At 38.4% G+C, this 23,289-nt stretch overlaps 1 protein-coding gene, 1 non-coding gene and 1 pseudogene across 2 annotated transcripts in view; 2 read left to right on the plus strand and 1 right to left on the minus strand.

Annotated features, from left to right (window-relative positions):
* The first annotated feature begins 3,132 nt into the window (after window positions 1-3,132).
* The window catches only part of SLC30A5 (solute carrier family 30 member 5), a 35,019-nt gene continuing 14,862 nt past the window's right edge, over window positions 3,133-23,289 (plus strand). The window contains exons 1-5 of the mRNA XM_037132804.2: window positions 3,133-3,477; window positions 9,284-9,406; window positions 10,514-10,580; window positions 15,082-15,167; window positions 18,270-18,357. Coding sequence (XP_036988699.2) covers window positions 3,401-3,477; window positions 9,284-9,406; window positions 10,514-10,580; window positions 15,082-15,167; window positions 18,270-18,357 — 441 coding nt within the window. The 5' untranslated portion in view covers window positions 3,133-3,400. The remainder of the gene's footprint in view (window positions 3,478-9,283; window positions 9,407-10,513; window positions 10,581-15,081; window positions 15,168-18,269; window positions 18,358-23,289) is intronic.
* Window positions 17,162-17,297, minus strand: LOC119040000 (small nucleolar RNA SNORA1). The gene has a single exon (XR_005080769.2). It is a non-coding gene; the product is annotated as a small nucleolar RNA SNORA1 (small nucleolar RNA).
* On the plus strand, window positions 21,416-21,491 carry LOC119040004 (uncharacterized; annotated as a pseudogene).

Here is a 23,289-nt window from a genome sequence, read left to right on the forward strand (position 1 = left end):
TATTTGGGTAATTCAGAGGTCATAGCTATGGGTAACTGGCGATTGGCAGCTTCATCAGAACAATGCATCTGCTCATGCATCATGTCTTGTGCAGAGTTTTTTGACAAAACATCAAATCATACAGGTGACTCAGTCCCTCTACAGTCCAGACTTGGCACCCTACGACCCCTGCCTTTTTCCAACACTAAAATCACCTTTGAAAGGGAAGAGATTTCAGACTGACCATGAGATTCAGGAAAGTATGAAGAGGCAGCTGAAAGCAATTGGCCAAACTGTGTGAGGTGCCTACTTTGATGAGGACTGAGGCTTCATTGTCCTATGTACAATGTTTCTTAAACCTTGTATCTTCTTCAGTAAATGTCTCTATTTTTCATATTACATGGCTGGATACTTTATGGACAGACCTCATAGGACTTTATTGGGAAAATATGTAAAATATTTCTCAAGGACCATTGTAGCTTCAGAGATCTATCTCCACAAGATCCACTGAGGCTTTCATTGGACCGCCACTTCTCAACTTCTCCCTATGCCCAATTATGTTTTCTTTCCCTCCCTTTCACAGTTGTTGGTCTCAAAAACACTCCCTAATAAATATCCTGCTTACTAACCTCCATCTCAGAGTCTGCTTCCTGGAGAACTCAACCTGTAATAAGAAGAGTAAATATGCCCTGGCTGGTGTGGTTCAGAGGATTGAGTGCCGGCCTGTGAACCAAAGGATTGCCAGTTCAATTCCCAATCAGGACACATGCCCAGGATGCAGAACAGGTCTCCAGTCTGCAGACCAGGGGATGCACAATAGGCAACCACACACTGACATTTCTCTCCCTCTTTCTCCCTTCCCCCCTCTCTAAAATAAATAAATAAAATCTTTTTTAAAAAGAGTAAGTAGGATTTTAACAAATGAAGGTTGAGGTAGAGAGTATTCTGTGCATGGAAAATAGGCTAAGCAATGCTTTTTTATTTTAAGATAAGCAGAACAATTGAAGGGGACAAGAATGACAGTAACCCTGAGAACAAAAGGCAGCCTAATGTGCGATGAAGCTAAAAATACAGGTTGTGGCAATCCCGAATGGGATGATGTTGGCCATGTTAATGATTTGAGTTTGCCTTAATCATAATGGAAAGCCACTACAAGGCTACATGGTGGTGTGCAGTGCATTGTAAGGTCTGCATTTGGAAAATACCACTATTACTGGGGCACGTGTGAAAACAGATTAGAGAAGGGAAGGAGTAAACTTGGAAAAACTAGTAAGGAGGTTTCTGTAATGGTCTAAACAAAAGATGATAATAGCCTAGATTTTATGCTAGTGATGGAGAAGGAAAATTTTGGATTGATTTAAGAAATATTGAGAAGGTAAAAAACTGTCATGACTTGGTAATGGACTGTATATATATAAAGCACAAGGAAGAGGAGGGGTTAAGGAGGATGCCTAAGTTTTTGGTTTGCTGAATAAATGGTGCCAAACAATGAGGTAGAGAGTATCTGAAGAGGATCTGAAGAGGATGATTCAGAGAATCATACTTATACTTTTGGACATATAGAAGCTTCCTTTGAGACGAGAAAATGTGGAATTCTGGAAACCAAGGAAAGAGAATGCTACAAGAAACAGGGAAAGATCGACTACGTTGAAAGCTATAGACAGATGAGTTAACACACTGATGAAAAGTATACATGAGAGAGCTGCTTCAGAGGAGTGATGAGTGTCGAAGCTAAGCTGGAATGGGTTGATAAGTAAGAATAAAGAAAACAGAGACACTGTTCCTTTCACCACCACTACCACCCCCCCCCAAAAACCCACCACAGTTGTAGGAAAACAGGAAATGTATTTATATTGGCCTAAATAAAAAGTGTCATAATTCTAACCAAATCATAACTATTAAATGAATTCAAGCTCTGCTTGGGATGAAATTTAACTTCAGTTTATACATGCCACTTTATCTTGTGCTAATTCCAGGAACTAGCTCTAGAAAAACATAATTATTAGTTGTTGCCACTGTCATTCCGGTTAGAAAATAGGAATTCTACAAAGAAATAGCTACCATAAAAAATGTTACAAAAAAAGTCACTTGGACACAGTGAAGCAAGAATGTCACTGTTTGGTGGGCTTTATTGCCCCACCCCTCTCTGGACCAATGAGTATCACCTGATGCAGGCAAAAGATATGAACATTTTTGTACGAATTCAATAAACAATACTAAAAAACGTCCTGAATTTAAACCTCAATATAGCTGAGGAGTATTGTATATTTGTGCTCTCAGTTGCCTCAAATAGAAAAATGCACATCTTTTGCTTTTAAAGGTCAGGCCTTCCCCTGTGTCCTACAGGTAGGATTTGTCTTCCCCCAATGTCCTTCTCCCATATCCAGAATGTTACCTGAGTTCCAGGCCCGGTTCTATCTTTCACTGAGTCTTTTCCGGTTATCTGCTATCACACCTTATTTCGGAAACCTTAGCACTTGCGCCTTTAGCATGAGACACGTCCAACCAGGCCCTGCTCTAAAATTGCTAAATATTTTCCTGAATAGATTATGAACCTCCAGTGGGTAGAGACTATGATTCCTCATTCTTTTACGTTACTAAGACTCTTTATGTATACTCAAATTAAGTACAGTACTGTAAACTATTCATTATTTACACTGCTCCAAATCCCATTCTTTTCCAAACCCCAGTCCTCCCAATTTCCTATGAGTAAAAATAATCTATTAATTACTATATACCATTCACTGCTATACCATTAACACATAATCCTCCCAAGAAAACTAAGATACAGATATTACTATTTCTATTTTACAGATAAGAAAATTGAGGTACAGAACGTACCAAGTGACACAATTATTATTAAGTGGCAGGGCTGGGATTCAAACCAAGACAGACACAGGAAACCGCGTTCCTGACTTTTTAGCCACAGAAAAAAAACCCCTCTGCTCGACAAGAATCCGCTGGGCCCCGAATGGCCCACAGGAAAGGTTGCAGGGACAGGTAAGCGCACCCACCAAGTCGCTGGGAGTAGTGGATGGGAAACGAGGATTCGAGTCGTCACCCTGCAGTGGGAGGAGCCTAAGGCTCCGCAAAGGTTGGCGGGAGTTCGGTGGTACGCAGGCGTGGCGCTGGGCACTCCCCCGGGAGTGAGGGCTGCTGGGCCCGATGACGTGGCCTGGCATCGTCTGCTGCGGCGCACCTCCCGGGAACCACGGGCCTCCGGAACTACCCGCGGCATAGTCCCGACGGGGTTGTGCTTGTGAACTGCTTCCGTGGGCGGTGGCGGCGGTCCGGCCAGCGGGAAACCCAAGCGGCCACTGCCATGGGAGAGTGACACGCCTGCGCCCGCGGTTCCGCGGCAGCGACGAGACATGTGGAGACACCGCGGCTGGAGCAGCGGCGGCGGCTCCTGAGCCCCGGAATGGAGGAGAAATACGGAGGGGACGTGCTATCCGGCCCCGGCGGCGGTCTCGGGCCGGTGGACGTGCCCAGCGCTCGGTAAGAGGCTGATCCGGCTCCTCCTCTAGAACGCCTCTCTCTGTGTCTGCGCTCGCGGGGTCCCTCCCTCGCGGAACTGGACGACTGCTGCCCCGGACTCCACCCGGGTGCGCGGGGACCGCGTTCCGGTCAGCCCCCTGACCAGGACGTCTCCCGGACGGCGTTCCGCTCTCCTCGGTGGAGCGCGGGCCCTGGAGCCCTCCGTCTCTCTCGCTGTGCTTCCAGGCTGCTTCTGGCTTCCATTGGCTCCTCTGTTCCCGCTGCAGAGTGAATGCTGTAAAATCCAGGAAGCTTCCGCTTGAACCGGTGGTTTTCAGGGCAGACCGTTAACCTTGGCACTGCCAAGTTCACGTGAGAGGTTTAAGGGACGCGTTGAGGAGGCAACCCATTGATGTGTCTCTCTTCCTCCCTTACCCTCTCTGTAAAATCAATAAGCATGTCCTCTGGTGAAGATTAAATATATTGGACTATGGACAGTACATTAAAGTATCATATTAAAGTTCCTAGAGGTGGTAACTGCTGATTTTGTAAGAGAATGTCTATATACTTAGTTCAGTTCACGCGAAAGGTTTTCTAATTGAAGAGTATTTCTGTTTCTCCTTAAAATAGTAGTTCAGTGACTACTTAACCTTTCTGATATCTTCCTGCGTAAATTAGGGACAGTTGTCACCATTCTATTTTCAGGCGAACAAACGAGAGCACAAACAGATGAACTTCAGTGTTCAGGTTAACTCTCTGCCCATCAAGAATCCAGCCCATCATCTAGTCTTCTTTTCCTTCCTTGGATTGTTTTGTTAAATAAGAAATGTGTTCATTGTCCAAAAAATTCAAACAGTACAGAAATTCCAAGAGAGAAAATTCCTCTTTAACCTCTGACCAGTTGTCAGTGGACCTAGCACTGTCCTTTACTAGCCAATACCCTCACTGTCTCCTCCCACCCAAGAGGTAAGTAAGTACAGTGACCACTTTCGATTGTGCCCTTGACCTGTCCTGAGCTCTGAGGTAGTGTCAGAGATGCATGAAATATAGCCCAACAATTTGGTTGGAACTGATATTCATTGCCTTCATTTTTTAATGAAGTTAAGGTTTTCTCTTTCTTGAATACGTCCTTTGAGACTTAAGGGTTGTTTTGATAAGTACTTTGGTATTGTAGAAATAGCATTATTAACAACTATTTTCTGTGTGAATAAGAAAGAACACAATGCTGGAACAGACTTTAAAGCAACTGCGTTTTTATAATGCAAATTTAATTTTCTCATCTACTTTGAGCAAATCATTGCAAATAACAACATATCAGATATTTACTGTGACATGACAGTTAAATGCAATAAGCAATTCTGGTCTGGATTTGGTGCCACAGGGAGAAAATGCTGTAAAGGACAGCACTAGGTCAACTGACAAAACTGGACTATGGCCCTGGCCTGGTGGCTCTGTTGGTTAGTGTCATCCCACGCACCAAAAGGTGTCAGGTTTGATTCCTGGTCAGGACACACACCTAGGTGGCTGGCTGCGTCCCATGTGGGGGCGCCACTGGGGAGGCAACCCATTGGTGTGTCTCTCTTCCTCCCTTACCCTCGCTGTAAAATCAATAAGCATGTCCTCGGGTGAAGATAAAGAAATATATTTATTGGACTATGGACAGTAGATTAAAGTGTCATATTAAAGTTCCTGGAGCTGGTAACTGCTGATTTTATAAGAGAATGCCTATATGCTTAAAAAACACAGGTATTTAGGGGTAAAGGAACATAATGTATGTAACTTAAATAAATAGTTCAGAAAAAATTAAGTGTGTGTGTATTTAGAGAGACAGATAAGGCAAATGGGACAATACATTAACAATTAGGGAATTTAGGTAAAGGGTATACTATTCCTGCAACTTTTCTGTAAACCTGAAATTATTTTTGAATAAACAGTTTAAAATTATTATTTGCTCAAGAGCTTATTGTCTCAGGTGGATGTGAGAAACAGTCCTTTGCTATCTTATTTGCATTATTTACTTAGCAGAGCTGCCCCTCTATTGTAATTCATTGCAAAATCAAATTCAACTCAGGACTGGTTGAATTTTTAATAGATTCCAGGTTGTAAGAGTTTTCCTTTGTAAAGACTAAACATCAAATTCTGCTTACAATCTGCAACAAAAACTAATTGGAAAATCTTTTAATTGTGGATTTTTTTATACTTGAATTCACAAATATAAATTGTTTTAAATGTTTCTGTTTTGGCGTCTATAAGTTCTCTGTAGAAAAAGGCAGAGGGTGACAGCCAACATTTGTTGAGCTACTCTCATGTTCCAAATGCTTTGAGTATAGCATCTAACTTAACTCTTACGCAGAGCTATATACTAAGTAGCGATATTCTTGCTGCACAGATCAGGAAACTAAGAATTAGAAAAGTTAGTTAAGTTTCCCATGGTCACACACCTAATAACCGAACTGGGAGTCATTTATCCCAAACTCTATGCATAGTGCCTTCTGCATAATAAACACTTGAATATTTATTGAATTAATCGTATTTGAATTACATAGGGAAGGCTGTTTTTTATTTTATTTATTTACCTATTTATTTTTATTTTAGAGCCAGGGAAGAGAAGAAGAAAGACAAAGAAACACCAATCATGCCCCGACTGGGGACCGAACCTGCAACCCAGGCATGTGTCCTGACTGGGAATTGAACCAATGACCTTTTGGTTTGCAGGATGATACCCAACCAACTAAGCCACACCAGCTGGGGCTCCTTGTTTGTTTGTTTGTTTTTTAAACTGGACAAATGTAAGCTGTTTCAAGTGGGCAAAGCCCAAGAAACAGGTTTGAATCCAAACCCAAATTTCAGTAATTCCAGGTTTATAGAGACGAGTGGTACCTTTGATGAGACAATTAATAGCAAATAATGATTTTTAAGTTGGGGAGGTGGATTAGTTCCCATCAGTTGCCCAGAGAGTCAATAAGTGGCTCAAGGGCCACTGCTCCTGTTCAAGAGCCTCCCTTTTCTCCCCCCATTCTTTTTAGTAAATTAAGCTATTCATTGTTTCCCTCTGCAATATGAACTATGGAATATCTAGCTGGTTGTGTGGTATGGTTACTTAGCCTTAGCTAGCATATCATTTTCAGCCCAACAGGAAGACTTCATTAACTGAGACTTTAAAAATCAAAGTTATCACCCTGACTTGTGTGGCTCAGTGGATTGAGCACTGGCCTGCGAACAAAAGGGTAGCTGGTTGGATTCCCAGTCAGGTCACATGCCTGGTTCCCTTGGACCAGGTCCCTGGTTGGGGGCATGCAAGAAGCAATAACACATTGATGTTTCTCTCCCTCTCTCCCTCCCTCCCTTTCTGTTGAAAAATAAATAAATAAAATATTTTTTAAATCAAAGTATCCAACTTTCGAAATTGAAAAGTAAATTTTCTAATTCAATATAGTAACAAAAGATCTTTGATACACATTATATTAAAAGCCACATAGCAATATCAAAAGGTATGCAATTGTGAATACATCTAAAGTATGTGTGTTCGTTCATAGAGAAGCAAAGGAAAAGCTTTGGAAGGATGTATATACCCAGTTGGTTACCAGTGAGAGGAAATTGGGAATTATTTTATTTAAAACTTTGTAACAACCCGCTGCTCAGGAATTACTTTTATAATCTCTTTTTAATTAAAAAGGGAATAAAGAAAATTGATGTCAGAAAAGTTATTTTTTAAAGTGGGGAAGGGAGGGAGAAAGAGAGGGAGAGAAACATCAGTGCCTGGTTGCCTTTCTTGTGCCCCCTACTGGGGACCTGGCCTGCAACTGAAGCCTGTGCCCTGACTGGGAATTGAACCAGGGACCCCTTGGTTTGCAGGCAAGCACTCAGTCCACTGAGCCACACCAGCCAGGCCTTGCTCCCATCTTCTTAAAACGAGTATATTAAATATAATTTACTTTAGTGAATTCTGGTCATATTGAACATAATCTGGTGAACTGGGCTTAAATACAGTCTTCAGTGGCTCCTTCCTAGTGCTAGAGTTTTGCATATGCTCCTCTCCGTACTTTGAAATACCCTTTCCTTTTCCTTGCTTCAGAATTTCTAGTTAGTCCTTGTGTACACACACATCTCAAACTTTAAAGGAAATCTGTGCTTTCCTACTTAACACTTACATAGTTCCTTCCATATCTATTCCTTTAACTGTTACTTACCTGGGCCACATAAATAGTTCTTTTTCTGCCTTATCTTTCTAAGCCCTCAACTCCTTGAGGACAGTGTCACTTTTATGTATCTAGTATCTTGTATAGCACCTAGAAATGTGTTTAATTGTAAGTAACCAAACTAAGAAAGCTTTAAACAAATAGGGATATATCCTTACATCAAGGAAAGGAGGGTTTGCTGGTATTTGCGCAGCCCCTCAGTGATACCATCTGGGACCAGATTCTTTACCTTTGCTCTATGCCATCCTAAGCATGGCTTTCATATTCAGGCTTGTAAAATGTATAACATTTTTTTAGATAAGTTTTAGACAAAAGCCCTCCCTTGAAGGCAGGAGGAAAAAAAGGTGAAGGAAGTAGTTCTAGCTATATCTTACCCTTTATCGGGAAGAGGGAAGGCTGTACATGAAGGCATCCTGTCAGACTTCCCTTTGGTCTCATTGGCCACATATGACATCTAGCAGATAGTGAAGTATGCAAGGAATATTTGAAGAATGGCTAAATAGGTGCACAAATGAAGTACAAGGCTCTTGCTGACATAAGATTTCCCAGACTGCTGTGATTTTTTTTAATGTACCTTTATTTTTCCTGGTCTTTTTTTTCTTCCCTACCTTGACGACAGTGTTGTTGTTCCTTATGTCCATGTTTCTATCCTGCTGCCTTATTTTTACACCTAGTCAGGAGCTTAAGGAGGTTTTGAGTTTTCCTCTACTTGATTTCATTCTTTTCTTTAGTTTGAATTTATGGCTGAGTTGCTAGTACTTCAAATTGCCAGAAGCTTGACAGCCTTTATGTACTAACTTACTGCACAATACACAGGGTCTGGCAGAAGTAAGGCCTGCTTGAGTGTGGTTGGTAGGGTACTAATAGGAGTGTAATACTTCAGTTTTAATCTGAACATTTAACCTAAAATGTCAAGTGGCATGCTTGAGGGTGATATTGTTATATTACAGAATTACATGCTTATGATTTGTATAAAGACTTTGTAATAAAAAAGTGGTATTTGTCCTGGACCCTATATATTACTGTACTATATGTTACTGTATCATATAAGTATAATTGTAGACTTATTCTTTCATTTGGTAAATATTTGCTGAACACATTATGTCAATCCTTGTGTTAAGAGTTGAATAAAACAAAGGACTACTAGCTCAACTCTTATTTGTATTGGCTAATTATGACTGGCTATCATGACTAGAGTATATAACTAGCATTAATATAGTTAATTCACTTACATCTATATGACTTTTCTCTAGCTTAAGTGGGCCAGTATCTAAATCTTAGATTTTAATATGCATTTTGTCTTTCATATTTAAGACGATTTTATTCTTCATGTGGGACAGTGTGAATGTATAATTGGAAACAGTTTAGAAGATGGGAACCTTCGAAGCCTTTTGGGTGAACTTTGATTTTCTATATCACATACTAAAAGAGCATACTTAAGAGACATGGGCTTGACCCTGGCTAATTCTGTGGACTTCAGCTTGCCTTGTTTGTGTTTGTTTCATTTTTGGTTTATGAATATTTATGGTTTGTATAATGACCCCACTAGTTATATCATTAAAAAAAAGATTACAGCATTTCTTGTGATTTCAGTAATACCAAAACTTGTTTTTGCTTTTATTTTTCAGGTTAACAAAATACATTGTGTTACTGTGTTTCACTAAATTTTTGAAGGCAGTAGGACTTTTTGAATCATATGATCTCCTAAAAACAGTTCACATTGTTCAGTTCATTTTTATATTAAAACTTGGGTGAGTGTGCCTGGTTCTCTTTTTCTTACTATTCTTTATTTCTTTGAAAATCCTTTTTTAACTGAGTATCTTTAGGAAATTTTACATAGAATATTTCGAGACAGAATGTTCAAGATTAGCAGTACAAAGAGGTTGATTTTAAAAAGATAAAACTTGTATTCTAATAGCTTGCTAAAACATAGATTTTACCTTAGTTTGTGTTAATGAGGTTTTTACAAATTTCTGGTTTAATTGAAGACAGCTAGATTCTCATTCTGCTAAAGCAACAATCTGTTACAGTATCTCGCCTCAACTAGCCTCTGAAAAGCTCCATTGCATATGCCCAAGGGAATAAGAGGCAAACAAATAATGTCTTAGTTTTTTAATAAAAATAGTTATGACCTCACAGACTCCCTAAAAGGGTCACAGGGACCCTAGGGATTCCCAGGTCATAACCACTGGTGTAGTGCAGTGTCCCGCAGACATAGAATGTTACCTGAGACTTTTCTTAGCAGAGACATTCCCTGTTTTCTAAGTTAAACCATGCTGGGCTATGTTTACTGCATGTTCCCCTGATAGTACAGCATTCTCATATAGTATAAATTTTATATTATTTGCATAACAAGAAATTCTCTCCAAATAGAGATTCTCTGTACCTTGAGATTGATAGTGATCATCATCTCTGTTAACAAAAATCTGTTAAAGGTTCTGGAAATTGTAATTTTAGTAATAATTATGGAAAGTAATATTTGATTAGGAAATTTTAAGCACTATCTGTATGCATTTTTATATAACTATTTTGGGAGTGCGAAAGGTAAGGACATATAATCAGTACTTTATTCATTTCTATTATTTCAAGATTTGTTATTACTAAATATCACAGAAAATTGGAATTATTTTCTTTAGTATTTCAAAGTATTAAAAAATATTGAGACTTTTTTTCTTTCATGGCTTGTGAACTGCTTCAGAAGGCAATTACAAAAGAAGAGTTCCCAAAGTGTTCTCCAGTATAATTTCTTTAGAGGTTAACACTTTCAAGTTCTAATATATTTGTCTAAATAAATGTCTTTACTTAAATACACCTTGTGTACGAAATTGATTAATATATTAATGTTTCAATATTCACAGGACTGCATTTCTTATGGTTTTGTTTCAAAAGCCATTTTCTTCTGGAAAAAGTATTACCAAACACCAGGTGAGTTTTTTGCAAAGGCCTTTGATCTTAGGTGCTTCCCATTTAGTGAGCCAGTGACAGTGTTCTTTCTTTGATCAGGGTCATGTAACAAATTAAGTGCAAAGCAGAACATTTCCAGATTAGTCTATTCAGAATTCGAGCTTCAAGAATGAACTGTGGTGTAGGAGACTTCCAGTCAAGATGGAGGCATAGGCAAATATGCTTTGCCTTCTGGCACAACCACAGAAAGAATTACAACTAAACCTCAAAACAACACCCATAACTGTCAGAAAATCAAACTTTATGGAAGTTCTACACCATGGATATAAAGAAGCCGAATACATCCAAACGGGTAGGAGGAGCAGAGAGGCAAGGGGACACAGTGTGGCATGGAGAGGCAGCAGTGGAAGGGATGGTCCCTCATTCATGTGTGGTGGATAAAAATTGAGAGGGATACCTTGGGAGTGAGCAATCCCAGCCTCAGGCAAGACTGCACAGCCCAGGGTTCCACTGCCAGGAAGATAAATCCCTATAACTTCTGGCTATAAAAACCAGTAGGAGTTGGGGCAGCAAAAGAAAGTGCCAGATATTCAGGAGACTCTGCTTAAAGGGCCTCCATGGTCTTAGAACATACACAAACCCACCCACTCTGGGATTTGACACCAGGGCAACAGCTGGAAGGGCTCCAGTAGCATAGAGGAAGTGGCTGAAGTGACTGGAAACAGGGTGAGTACCAGGCAGACCTCCAGAAGCCAGGCAGCAGCACTCTCCCCTCTCCCAACCCTCCCACCACACAGAGCCACAAAGCAGGGCGGGTTGTTCTGCCCTGGCAATTACCTAATGCTTTGCCCCAAACAATTTACAGATGCCTTTTCTAGAACAGGCCATGCTACTAAGACAGGGAGTCAAAGCAGCTCTACCTAGTACATAGACAAACACAGGGGAGCTGCCAAATTGAGGAGACAAAAAATATGGCCTAAGTGAACAGAATAAAACCCCAGAAAAAGAACTAAATGAAACAGAACTAACCAACCCATCAGATGCTGAGTTCAAAACACTGGTGATCAGGATGCCCAATGAACTCATTGAGTATGACAACAACACAAAGGAAAAAATGAAGGTTACACTAAGTGAAATAAAGAAAAATCTAGAGGAACCCAACAGTGAAGGGCAGAAAGCCAGGATTCACATCAAATGATTTGGAATGATTTGGAAGAAATTCACATTCAACCAGAACAGCAAGAAGAAACAAGAATTTAAAAAAACAAGACTAGTATAAGAAGCCTCTGGGACATTTCCAAATGTACCAACATCCGATTCATCAGAAAGCCAAAAGGAAAAGCAGAAGAGAAAGAAATTGAAACCTTATTTGAATAAATAATGAAAGAAAGCTTCCCTGATTTAGTGAAGGAAATAGACATACAAGTCCGGGAAGCACAGTGATTCCCAAACAAGTTGGACCCAAAGAGGGCCACACCAAGAAATATCATAATTAAAATGCCAAAGGTTAAAGATAAAGAATGAATCTTAAAAGCAGCAAGAGAAAAGCAGAGTTAACTCCAAAGGAGTTCCCATAAGACTCTCAGCTGATTTCTCAAAAGGAACTGCAGGCAAGAAGGGAGTGGCATGAAGTATTCAAAGTAATGGAAAGCAAAGATCTACAACCTAGATTTATGCTATCTAGCAAAGCTATCATTTAAAATGGAAGATAAAGTGCTTCACAGACAAGGTAAAGCAAAAGAAGTTCATCATCACAAAGCCATTGTCACACGAAATGTTAAAGGGACTTATATAAGAAAAAGAAGATCAAAACTAAAAACATTAAAATGACAATAAACTTACCACTATCAACAATTGAATCTAAAACAAAAACTTGGGGTCCTCCAGCCAAGATGGAGGCATAGGTACATATTTGCTTCCTCACACAACCAAAGGAAGGACAACAGATTTAAAAATAAAAAATAACCAGAACTTCCAGGAAATCAAACTGTATGGAAGTCCAACAGCCAAGGAGTTGCAGTAGAAACATTCCTCCAGACTGGTAGGAAGGGAGGGGACAGGCAGCCCAAGTGGGTGGGATGTGTAACAAGCCAGCAGCTGTAAGATGGGGAGAGCAAGGCAGCAACTGGTGGAGTGGGCAGTCCCACATTCACATGTGGATAAGCCAGGAGGAATAACTGGGGAGCAAGACAGACCGTGCAGCCCAGGGTTCCAGTACAAGGAAACTGAAGCCTTAAAACCTCTGGCTGTAAAAACCTGTGTGGGTTGCGGTGGCAGGAGAAATTACCAGCCTCAAAGGAGAGTTCGTTGGAGAGATACACAGGGTCCTAGAACATAAACAAATTCACCCACCCAGGAATCAGTACCAGAAGGTCCCAATTTGCTTGTGGTTAGTGGGGGGAGTGACTGAAAGCCAGTGGAGAGCCAGACAAGCCACACTATTTCCTCTCTGACCCCTCCCCCATGTACAGTGCCACAGTTGCCTGGCCCTGGCAAATACCTAAGGCTCTGCCCCTTAAAATGTAACAGGTGCACCAAGACAAAGAAATGTGCCCTAAATGAAAGAACAGATCAAAACTCCAGAAAAAGAACTAAGAGACAAGATAGACAAACTATCAGATACAGAGTTCAAAATTCTGGTAGGATGCTTACAGAAATCACTGAGTACAGGTGAAAATAGAGGAAGAAGTGCAGGCTATGCAAAGTGAAATAAAGGAAAATATACAGGGAGCCCACAGTGACAGAGAGGAAACTGGGACTCAAATCAATGATTTGGAACAAAAGGAAGAAATAAACATTGAACCAGAACAGAATGAAGAAATAATTTTAAAAATTGAGGAGAGGCTTAGGGACCTCTAGGTCAACTTTCAATGTCCCAACATCCAAATCATAGGGGTGCCCGAATGAGAAGAGGAACAGCAAGAAATTGAAAAAATAATCTGGCAAAGGAAATAGACTTCCAGGAAGTCCAGGAAGCTCAGAGAGTTCCAAAGACACTGGACCCAAGAAGGGACACACCAAGACACAGCATAATTATGCAAAATTAAAGATGAGAGAATCTTAAAAGTATTGGTAGGTACAAAATAGATTGGGGGAGGTTAAGAATAGTATAGGAAATGCAGTCACGGAAGAACTTCCATGCACAACTCATAGATGTGAACTAAGGTGAGATTTGCTGGAGGGAAGAGGGGTACTGGGCAGAGGGGCAAAGGGAGAAAATGGGGACAATTACAATAGCATAATCAATAAAATATATATTTTTAAAAGAATGAACTATAAAGTGCTAAGATAATGGGATGTTTAAAAATGCAGAGGAGGGTAGAAAATTTTTAAAGCATGCATATAATTATTTTCTTTAGTACAGGATCCTTATTCTGAAAGATTTACAAGTCAGACATGGAGAATGCATGCCCCAGAGCCTAGTACAAATTTCACTGGGAGGCAGATAGAGCACAGGGGTTAAAAATGAGGCCTCTGGAGTCAGATAAATTCATTTAGTGTCCTACTTACTAAGTCTTTTTTTTAGAAAAATTTTCTCATCTGTTAAATGGAGATAATACCTCCTTTCCTTAAAAATAAGTGAATTAATACATCTAAAGTTCTTAAAATAGTGCCTGGTATATAGTGAGTATGCAATATGTATAATAGCTATCACCCTCATCATCATTATCATTATAATTTTTAGGTATCTGAGGTTCAAGAGGCATACCAGAAATATCCTTCATTCTCTATAATCTAACATTATCACCTGTTCTGATAGCAGCTATATCCTACTAGATGTTTACTTTATTTCATAACTTGGAAACCTGTGCCATGATTTTGTATTTGAATGACAAATTTAAGTACAATACCTGTGTTTTAGAGACCAAAGACATTTTTAAAGTATGATTAATATTTTAAACACCATCTCAACTTTTTTTCCCTCTCATTTCAAATAATTCAAGCACTGAATATTACTGATGGAAAAGAATTTGAAGACCAGCTCTGGCTGGGTAGCTCAGTTTATTAGAGTGTTGTCCGGATACACCAAAGTTGCAGGTTCAATCCCCAGTCAGCACACATACAAGAAACAACCAGTAAATAAATGAAACAACAAATTGATTCATTCTCTCTCTCTCCCTCCCTCCCTCCCTCCCCCCCCACCCCACCGGTTTCTGTCTCTCCCCCAAGTCAATCATTTTTTTATTTTTAAAGAATTTAAAGATTAAAACGTTAAATGTTCCTAGCAAACTAGTGAGAAACTAATGGAGGGAAAAAACAAAATCATACTGTACAGAAAAAGATTTCAAGAGTTAACATACAGGAATATAGAAAGGAAAGCAGACTACTGCCTTGCAAATTCAAATCAAGGGATCTTAACATTTTCTGTTTAATTTTAAAATATGTAATTATTTAGCCTTTAAAATCTTGTTACCATTATTTTCCTACATGTATTATTTAAGATTTTCAGATATTTAGCAAAACATGTATGACTGAAATACATGTATGACTGAAATTTTTAATATTTTGTTTTCATTTATAGTGGATCAAAATATTTAAACATGCAGTTGCTGGGTGCATCATTTCACTCTTGTGGTTTTTTGGCCTTACTCTTTGTGGACCACTAAGGTAAATAAAAATGCATGTTTTGAATGTTTATATTTCTTCATATTTAATACTAGTTTTGTTGCATTAGATTTTATGTCAGATATTTATGTCAAATTATGTACAAATGCTTCTATGATTTCCATAGCATTGGGTACAACTCAACAAATATATATAAATATATTGAGTACCTGTGTAGTTTGTGGGCTGGTTCTTTGGTGAATACCATTAGTATATTATTCATGATCTATAATACGTATTTTACTAGTTAGAATCCAAACAGTTTCAGAAAATATTTGGCACAAGTGGATTTTTTAAAAATTTTTCCTAGTTGATCCTTTTTAGCAGCTGAAGTAGTAAATAAAATCAAATAAGGAAGAGAGCAAAATCTTTAAAAACTTTTTTTAACATAAACTCTGAAAGTATTTTAGTGCCCACAGAAAATTCTTAAAAGATATGGTTGTAAACAAGTATCTTGGGAGTAGTGTATCAATGCTTAGATTAAAGACGAAGTAACTCTTATTTCATATTCCCCTAGAACAATATATAGTAACCTTTTTATATAAAAGGGCCAGTGTGAGGGAAAAGTGCTTAAATTATAGGCCATTTAATAGGAATTGTAACATGGGCAACCACATAAGCATTATTTCAATATTTTTCTCCATCTCAAAAGGGTTTTACTTGTTGAGTAAAAGTATAAGAAAATGTACCTTGCCATTGATGAGGGGGGGTGTGAGGATGAGAGGTAAGGAGTAAGAGGAAGGGTGTTCTAAAGAATCTAACTTGGAATAGTGGCATGACAGAGTAGAAAGTGATAGGCGGGAAATACTTTGTGAAAAGTCCTTTCCCCTCTCCCAGCCAATAGAACAACTTCTGGGTTTGGGTCCCTTTGGGTTGTTTACCCTATACTTTGTCAGATGCATAGTGTGCATACTTTTAATTGTCACATTCCTGTCCATGACAACACTGCATTCCGGAGTGGTGGGAAAGCTGGTTGCAATTTCTCAGCTTGGGGAGCAGCACTTTTTCAGTTTATGCTTGATTGGTGGTATTGCTTATCTTCTATAATTTTTTAAATTTCTCATTCATTATGTTTTTGTCTGTATGTTACTAAATCTCTGTCCCTATGTGTTAGGATAGGGAAGGAAAGGGAAAAATTCTTAAATTCTACTTCCTGCCCTTACAACCCCACATACCACTAGTTCCTCTGCCAGCACTGCCCCTCTCATTCTTTTACTAACACCATCACACAGTTTCTTGATTTAAAAGACTGCTTTGGTGTTTCATAGGCTGTCTTCATTTAGTTTAGTATTATTCTACTGATATATTTATTTTCTTGAATTGTAATCTCCCAGATATTAATAGGACTAAAATTATGATTGTGTTAAGTTCTCCTTACAGGTCTTAGGGTAAAGAGGAAAAAATGAAAAAACTTTAATGAACAGCTGAAAATCCATTACTATTTAAATCTTGCAGGCTCCCTTTGGCTGGTGATAATGTTTTTAAATTTTTGTTATTTATACTTACAAAAAAGTAAATAAAAATAAATGTTTAAATAATAAAATAGCCCTAGCTGGTGAGGCTCAGTGGCTCGAGCGCCACCTGTAAATTGGAAGGTCACCATTCTGATTCCTAGTCAGGGCACGTGCCTGGGTTGTGAGCCAGGTCCCCTGTTGGGGGCGTGCAAGAGCAACAACAATCAGTGTTTCTCCCTCTCTCTTTCTTCCTCCCTTCCCCTCTACCTAAAATTAAATAAATCTAAATAATAGTAAAATGAGCATTCATGTATTCAGCACCCAGGCCCCAAAATAAACCTTCCCCAGTCAGTACCTTTGAAGCCTCCTGATTGTATCCCCCTCTCCTCTTACCATTGGATGTAACCAGCATCTTAAACTTCGGTTTTTCTTCTCTTGATTTTCTTTATAGTGTTACCATATATGTACATATTTTTTTCTTTTTTTTAAGATATACTGAAAAGTTTTTATTACATCCAGATTTTATTCACTGAGCCTAGTAGAAAATGTTACAGGTCTCATTGTCACCACTGCAGTAAAGTTACTGTGATGGAAGTAAAATCTGTGTCTCAGTGTAACTACATAACAATTTCTGGACACATGTACAGAAACAGTGCCCATTTTCATCTAGAATGAGGCTTTGTACATATTTCTTCTATTTAATGTTTAACTTTGCAAGTTATTTACTTTATATAAATCCATTGCATGCATTTTTTATGGCATACTTTTTACATGCATTGTTATACTTGAGATTTGCCCCATTTTGATGCATGTAGCTTGTTTGTGTGTGTGGCTCATTTTTTTTTATGGCAATTTTTTTGAAATATAATTTATATACCATAAAATTCCCTTTTTGTCTTAGTCCATTGGGGCTGCTGTAACAAAATGTCATAGATTGTCCTATAAACAACACATTTATTTCTCACAGTTATGGAGGCTGAGAAGTTCAAGATCAAGGTCAGGTAGATTCAGTGTCTGCTGATGGACTGCTTCCTGGTTCATAGACAGCTCTTTTTTTGCTATAACCTCACATGGTGGAAGGAACAAGGGAGCTCTCTGTAGTCTCTTTTATAAGGACACTAATCTCATTCTTGAGGGCTCTACCTTCATGACCTAAGCACCTTCCAAAGGTCCACCGTTAGGTACATTAGGAATCAGATTCAACATATCAGTGAGAGGTGGGAAGGCCACACAGACATTTAATCTATAACACTTTCAATGTGTACAATTCTGTTTTTCTCAATATGTTCATGGAATTTCATTCATTCTTATTGCTATATAATAGTCCACTAAATGGATATATCATCCACTATCTTATCGGGGGCAGATTGTTTGAGTTTCGTACTTATACTAGCTAACAATGCTAATATCTTCTAAGTATTTCCTGGTTCACAGATACAAGAAATCTGTAAGTAGTATTGTTTGATATTTATAGTTTCAGTCTTTGTAAGATAGGTAGGTAGGTAGATCCCAACATATTTTCCAGAGCGGTTTACCTATTTATTTTTCTCAGGAAATCAAGGGTAAAAACGTTTCTTTTCTTTTACTGTAGTTGAATTAATGCTTTTTGATAAGATCAGATTTCATGAATGATAATGTTTTGTTTTTGTAGGACTTTGCTGCTATTTGAACACAGTGATATTGTTGTCATCTCACTACTCAGTGTTTTGTTCAGTAATTCTGGAGGAGGACCAGCAAAGGTAGTATTTTCCATTATTAGCTACTTGAAAATTGAAAGTATGCATGTGAAATGTTATCCAAAGCAATAAAATAATATAGTATCTTTTACCATATGAAAGAATGCAGGGGATTTTTCTACTAATTTTTAATTTTTCCCAAAACTTTTTTGTTTTTTACTTTTTTTTTAAAATTCATTTATTTGTTTGTTTATTTTTAGAGAGTAAGGGAAGGAGAGAGGGAGAGAAACATCAATGTATGGTTACTTCTGGTGCATCCCCTGCTGGGAACTGGCCTGCGACCCAGATATGTGCCCTGACTGGGAATCGAACCGCAATCATCTGCTTTGCAGGCCCATGCTCAATCCACTGAGCTATACCAGTCAGGGCTTTGTTTTTTACTTTTTAACATCATATTATGTTCCTAGGAAGCTGCATAAATAGTGGAGTGGTCTTAGTCCCCTTCACTCAAGTTTCAGTAGCAACTTCTTACCCAACTCAATTGTATCATCAAAACCAGGACATTGACATTGGTACAATCCATAGACTTTATTCAAATTTCACCAATTTTAAATATGCTCGTGTGTGTGCATGAGTGTGTTTGTTTGTGTACAGAGTCAAGTAACCACCAGCAAAATCAAGATACAAAACATCTCCCTCATGCTGTACCTGAACCCTTCACGACCTGATTTTTAATTCGCTTACATCATTTTTAGAAAATACCTAACAACTTACTATATTTAAAATCTCGGATTTCCGCCAAGATGGAGGTGTAGGTGGAACCACCTTGCTTCCGTGCATAACCAAATCTAAGAACAACTATTTTTAACAACAAAAAACACAACCAAGCCACACAGAAAATTGACAATACGGAGTCCAAAGACAACAAAATGCTCAGCTAAACCGGAAAGAGGAGCGAAGCCAGCAGCGGAGCAGGTTGGCAAAAAAAAATCCCCGAATGGGTGGTGCGCAAGCAGCCGAAAGCTCAGATCGCGGGCTAGCTACGGGAGCACACAGGGAAGAGGCGCTGCTGGCTGTCTGTGGTCGGTCACGCATCTGCGTGCAGATAAACCAGTGAAGAGGGGAGCAGGCACGGGGCAGCAGGCTCACACAATTCCGATCGGATAAACAGGCCCAGGGCGAATGGTGTGACTGGACAGACTGGGCTAGAAGAGAGGACCGCCATTGCTCCCTCTCTGACCACACCCCCACACACAGCATCACAAACCAGCAACCTAGGTGGCCCATCCTGGTAAACAACTAAGGCTTCGCTCCGCGGCGCGAACAGACCAAAAATGGCTCAAAAACAACTCGGAGCCCCAGAACCGATCGATCTAAGCGATGAAGAAATAGCCAGTCTTTCAGATGCACAGTTCAAAACACTGGTGATCAGGATCCTCACAGAACTGGTTGATTTTAGTCACAAATTAGAGAAACATATGGAAGCTAAACTAATTGAAATGAATGGTAATACAAAGGAAACCAATAGTAATGGAAAGAAAATTCGGACTCAAATCAAGGGAGTGGACCAGAAGGAAGAAAAAAATGATCAAACAGAAAAGAATGAAGAAACAAGAATTCAAAAAAATGAGGAGAAGATTAGGAACCTCCAGGACATCTTTAAATGTTCCAACATTCGAATTATAGGGGTACCAGAAGGGGAAGAGTCACGAGTGGAAACCTTATTTGAACAAATAATAAAAGAGAACTTCCCCAATCTGGGAAAGGAAATAGACTTCCAGGAAATCCAGGAAGCTCAGAGAGTCCCAAAGAAGTTGGACCCAAGAAGAAACACACCAAGGCACATCATCATTACATTAGCCAAGATTAAAATGAAGGAGAGAATCCTAGAAGCAGCAAGAGATAAGGGGACAGTCACCTACAAAGGAGTCCCCATCAGACTGTCAGCTGATTTCTCAAAAGAGACCTTACAGGCAAGAAGGGGCTGCAAAGAGGTATTCCAAGTCATGAAATCCAAAGACCTACATCCAAGATTGCTCTATCCAGCAAAGTTTTCATTTAGAATGGAAGGATAAAGTGCTTCTCAGATAAGATCAAATTCAAGGAGTTCATCATCACCAAGTCCTTGTTATATGAAATGTTAAAGGGACTTACCTAAAAAAAAGAAGATAGAAAATATGAACAGTGAAAGGACAGCAAACTCACAGTTATTAACAACCACACCTAAAACAAAAGCAAACTAAGAGGATAGCTACATCAGGAGCGGAACCATAGAAATGAAGATCACATGGAGGGTTAGCAACAGGGGAGTGGGAGGAGGAGAAGAGGGGAGAAGGTACAGAAAATAAGTAGCATAGACAGTAGATAGAAAATAGATGGGGGGAGGGTAAGAATAGTAGGGGAAATACAGAATCTAAAGAATTTGAGACACGTGTTCATGAACTAAAGGGGGAAATGGTGGGGGAGGGGTATGCAGGGTGGAGGGGAATGGAGGGGGGAATAGAACAAATGTAATGGCATAATCAATAAAAAAGTTTTAAAAAAATAATAAAAAATAAAATCTCATGAACATTTTTTTGATGACTGTCTATACAACATTTTGCAAACTAGGTATCCCTAATTCATGCTAAATAATTTAAGCATTATCCCTTTTTTGGTAAATGAGTCAATCTAATTTTAAATTCTTACAACTACAGTGTTTTTATTTACAAAATTAAATGTTTTCTGTGCATGGTGCATTATTCTAGGTATAGGGAAAAGGAAAAATAAAGACAAATAAAGTACAATAGTCCTTTAGACTTTCAGGCTGAGTAACAGAGACAGATGAATAAAATAAAGTGAACAAAACAACATGCCAAGTAGAACAGAGTGAGAGACTATAGATTTCACATTGGATCCTTTGTATTGAAGCATATGCCACACTATTTAAGCTTTTCCCCTAACTCAGAGTACTCCAAAATAAACGTCAAGTGAATTGAAGAGTTTGGTGGAAAATATTTATAAAAACATAGAATAAAATAGAGAAAAATATAATAAAGATTAAATAAAATAAAAATTAATTTAAAACATATATATAAATAAAACTAATCTATGGGCAGAGAAGAACTTTCTAAGCATAAAAGCAGTTAAAAAAACAATCACAGCCCTGAAGAGAGATGATGACTTAAAAATCATGCTCAGTAGAATTACGCTGAGGCCAAAAAAAAAATCACAAAGTCACTTTGTAAGGTATATAAACGTCTAATCACCATGTTGTACACCTGAAACTAATATAATACATTATGCCAACTGTAATTGAAAAATAAATTTAAAAATAAATAATTTTTTTAAATCACAAAGGGAAAACTCAGTACATTGGACTTCATAATGATTACAAGCTTCTGTATAACAGAACTCATTGTGCAAACAACAAACAGCAACAAATTGCCATACATAAAAGCTTTACATTTCATTAAAGTATAAATCAGTTAAGAAAAACAATTAAAATCTTCAATGGCAGTGAACAAACCGGGAAAAACAATTCACAAAAGAAGTACAAAGGACTGGAGACATTTTGAAAAAACAACCCTTGCTGCCCCACCTAGCTGCATGGGTCAGTTGTTTGGAGCATCCGTACACCAAAAAGTTGTCGGTTTGGTTTGCTCCCCAGTTGGGGTGCATGCAGGAGGCAACCAAGCAATGTTTCTGTCTGTCTCAAAAAATTAATGGTAACGTGTCCTTGGGTAAGAATAAAACAACAACAAAAACTTTTGCTTTACCAATAATGATAAATGAGAGTATAGATTTTGCATATCCTCTCATTAGTGTCAGTGATGAACCTCAGCATTTATCCAGGTGTCTGTGTTTTTCTCCCTTGGTTGTGACTAAAGAAGTACAAAATTCTCACTTGCCCTCTTTGTTAAGATTAGATTACTTTGTCTATATTTGAGTGATATTGATGTTGCCATATCCTGATTCAATGAAAATTACAAAATTTTAAATTGTATGGTTTATATATACTGACTTTTGTCAAAATATCTACCAAAATAATTGAGTAATGAGTAGAATAGGATCCTCCCTTTTCATTTTTAATTTTTATGACACATGGACATGAACTAAAGGGGAGGAATGTGAGTGGGAGGGGGTGTGCAGGGTGGAGGAGAGGGAAGAGGGGGAAATGGGACAACTGTAATGGCATAATCAATAAAATATTTTTTTTAAAAAAATCCTTTCCCTGGAATGAGAACATAAAAAGTTTATCAGCTTTTAAGTGCCTTACACCTTTACAAGATACTAGCAATAACTTTGCTAATTTTTTCCCCCTGTACACCAAAAGAAATTTTATTGAAGTATAGATTACTGGTTATTTAAAAATACATGGGAAAAAGACAAAAATACAAAGAAATTATCATACAACTGATTTCTAAAGTCAATACTCCTGAAATACAAAACAATGATCATTACTCCCAAAAATCAACTTAGAAATTGATTTTTAAGTTGGTCTATAACTCTTTTCACTCAGTTTTGTTTACAAATGTTACTGGGTTTTTTAGTTTCTCCCCATATCAGAATGTTGATTTTTTTAACATATTTACTTCTCAAAGTCATATATATTTATTTCTTATAATTAATTACAGCAACTATAAGAAGTTTCTCTAAGTCACAAGAATTCAGTATGGTTGCTGCTTTGGAAGTAGTTACCATATTGGGTTATCTACGTGAAGACTCATGTACTGAAAGTCAAAATACTATTGCATAAAGTATGAAGAGTGAGAGCAGGAGGACTAAGAAAAGATGCTGTTATCTTTTACTGCAGATCTGCTAAAAAAAAATTTTTAAGCCTCCATTATTTACTTTGGTACTATTGCTAGAAAAGCAGTTGCTGCCAGACCACAGGTTGGCTATATGGTTGTCCATTTTATGTTTACTTTTCTAAAGAATGGCAGACTTTAAAAGTTAGATTGCTCAATCAAAGAAGTGGAGACTTTTAAATTACCACATGCTTTAACTGTGTGA

The sequence above is a fragment of the Artibeus jamaicensis genome, unplaced genomic scaffold (genome assembly GCF_021234435.1).
Source record: "Artibeus jamaicensis isolate MK-2021 breed Jamaican fruit bat unplaced genomic scaffold, CSHL_Jam_final scaffold_369, whole genome shotgun sequence".
Lineage (NCBI taxonomy): Eukaryota > Metazoa > Chordata > Mammalia > Chiroptera > Phyllostomidae > Artibeus > Artibeus jamaicensis.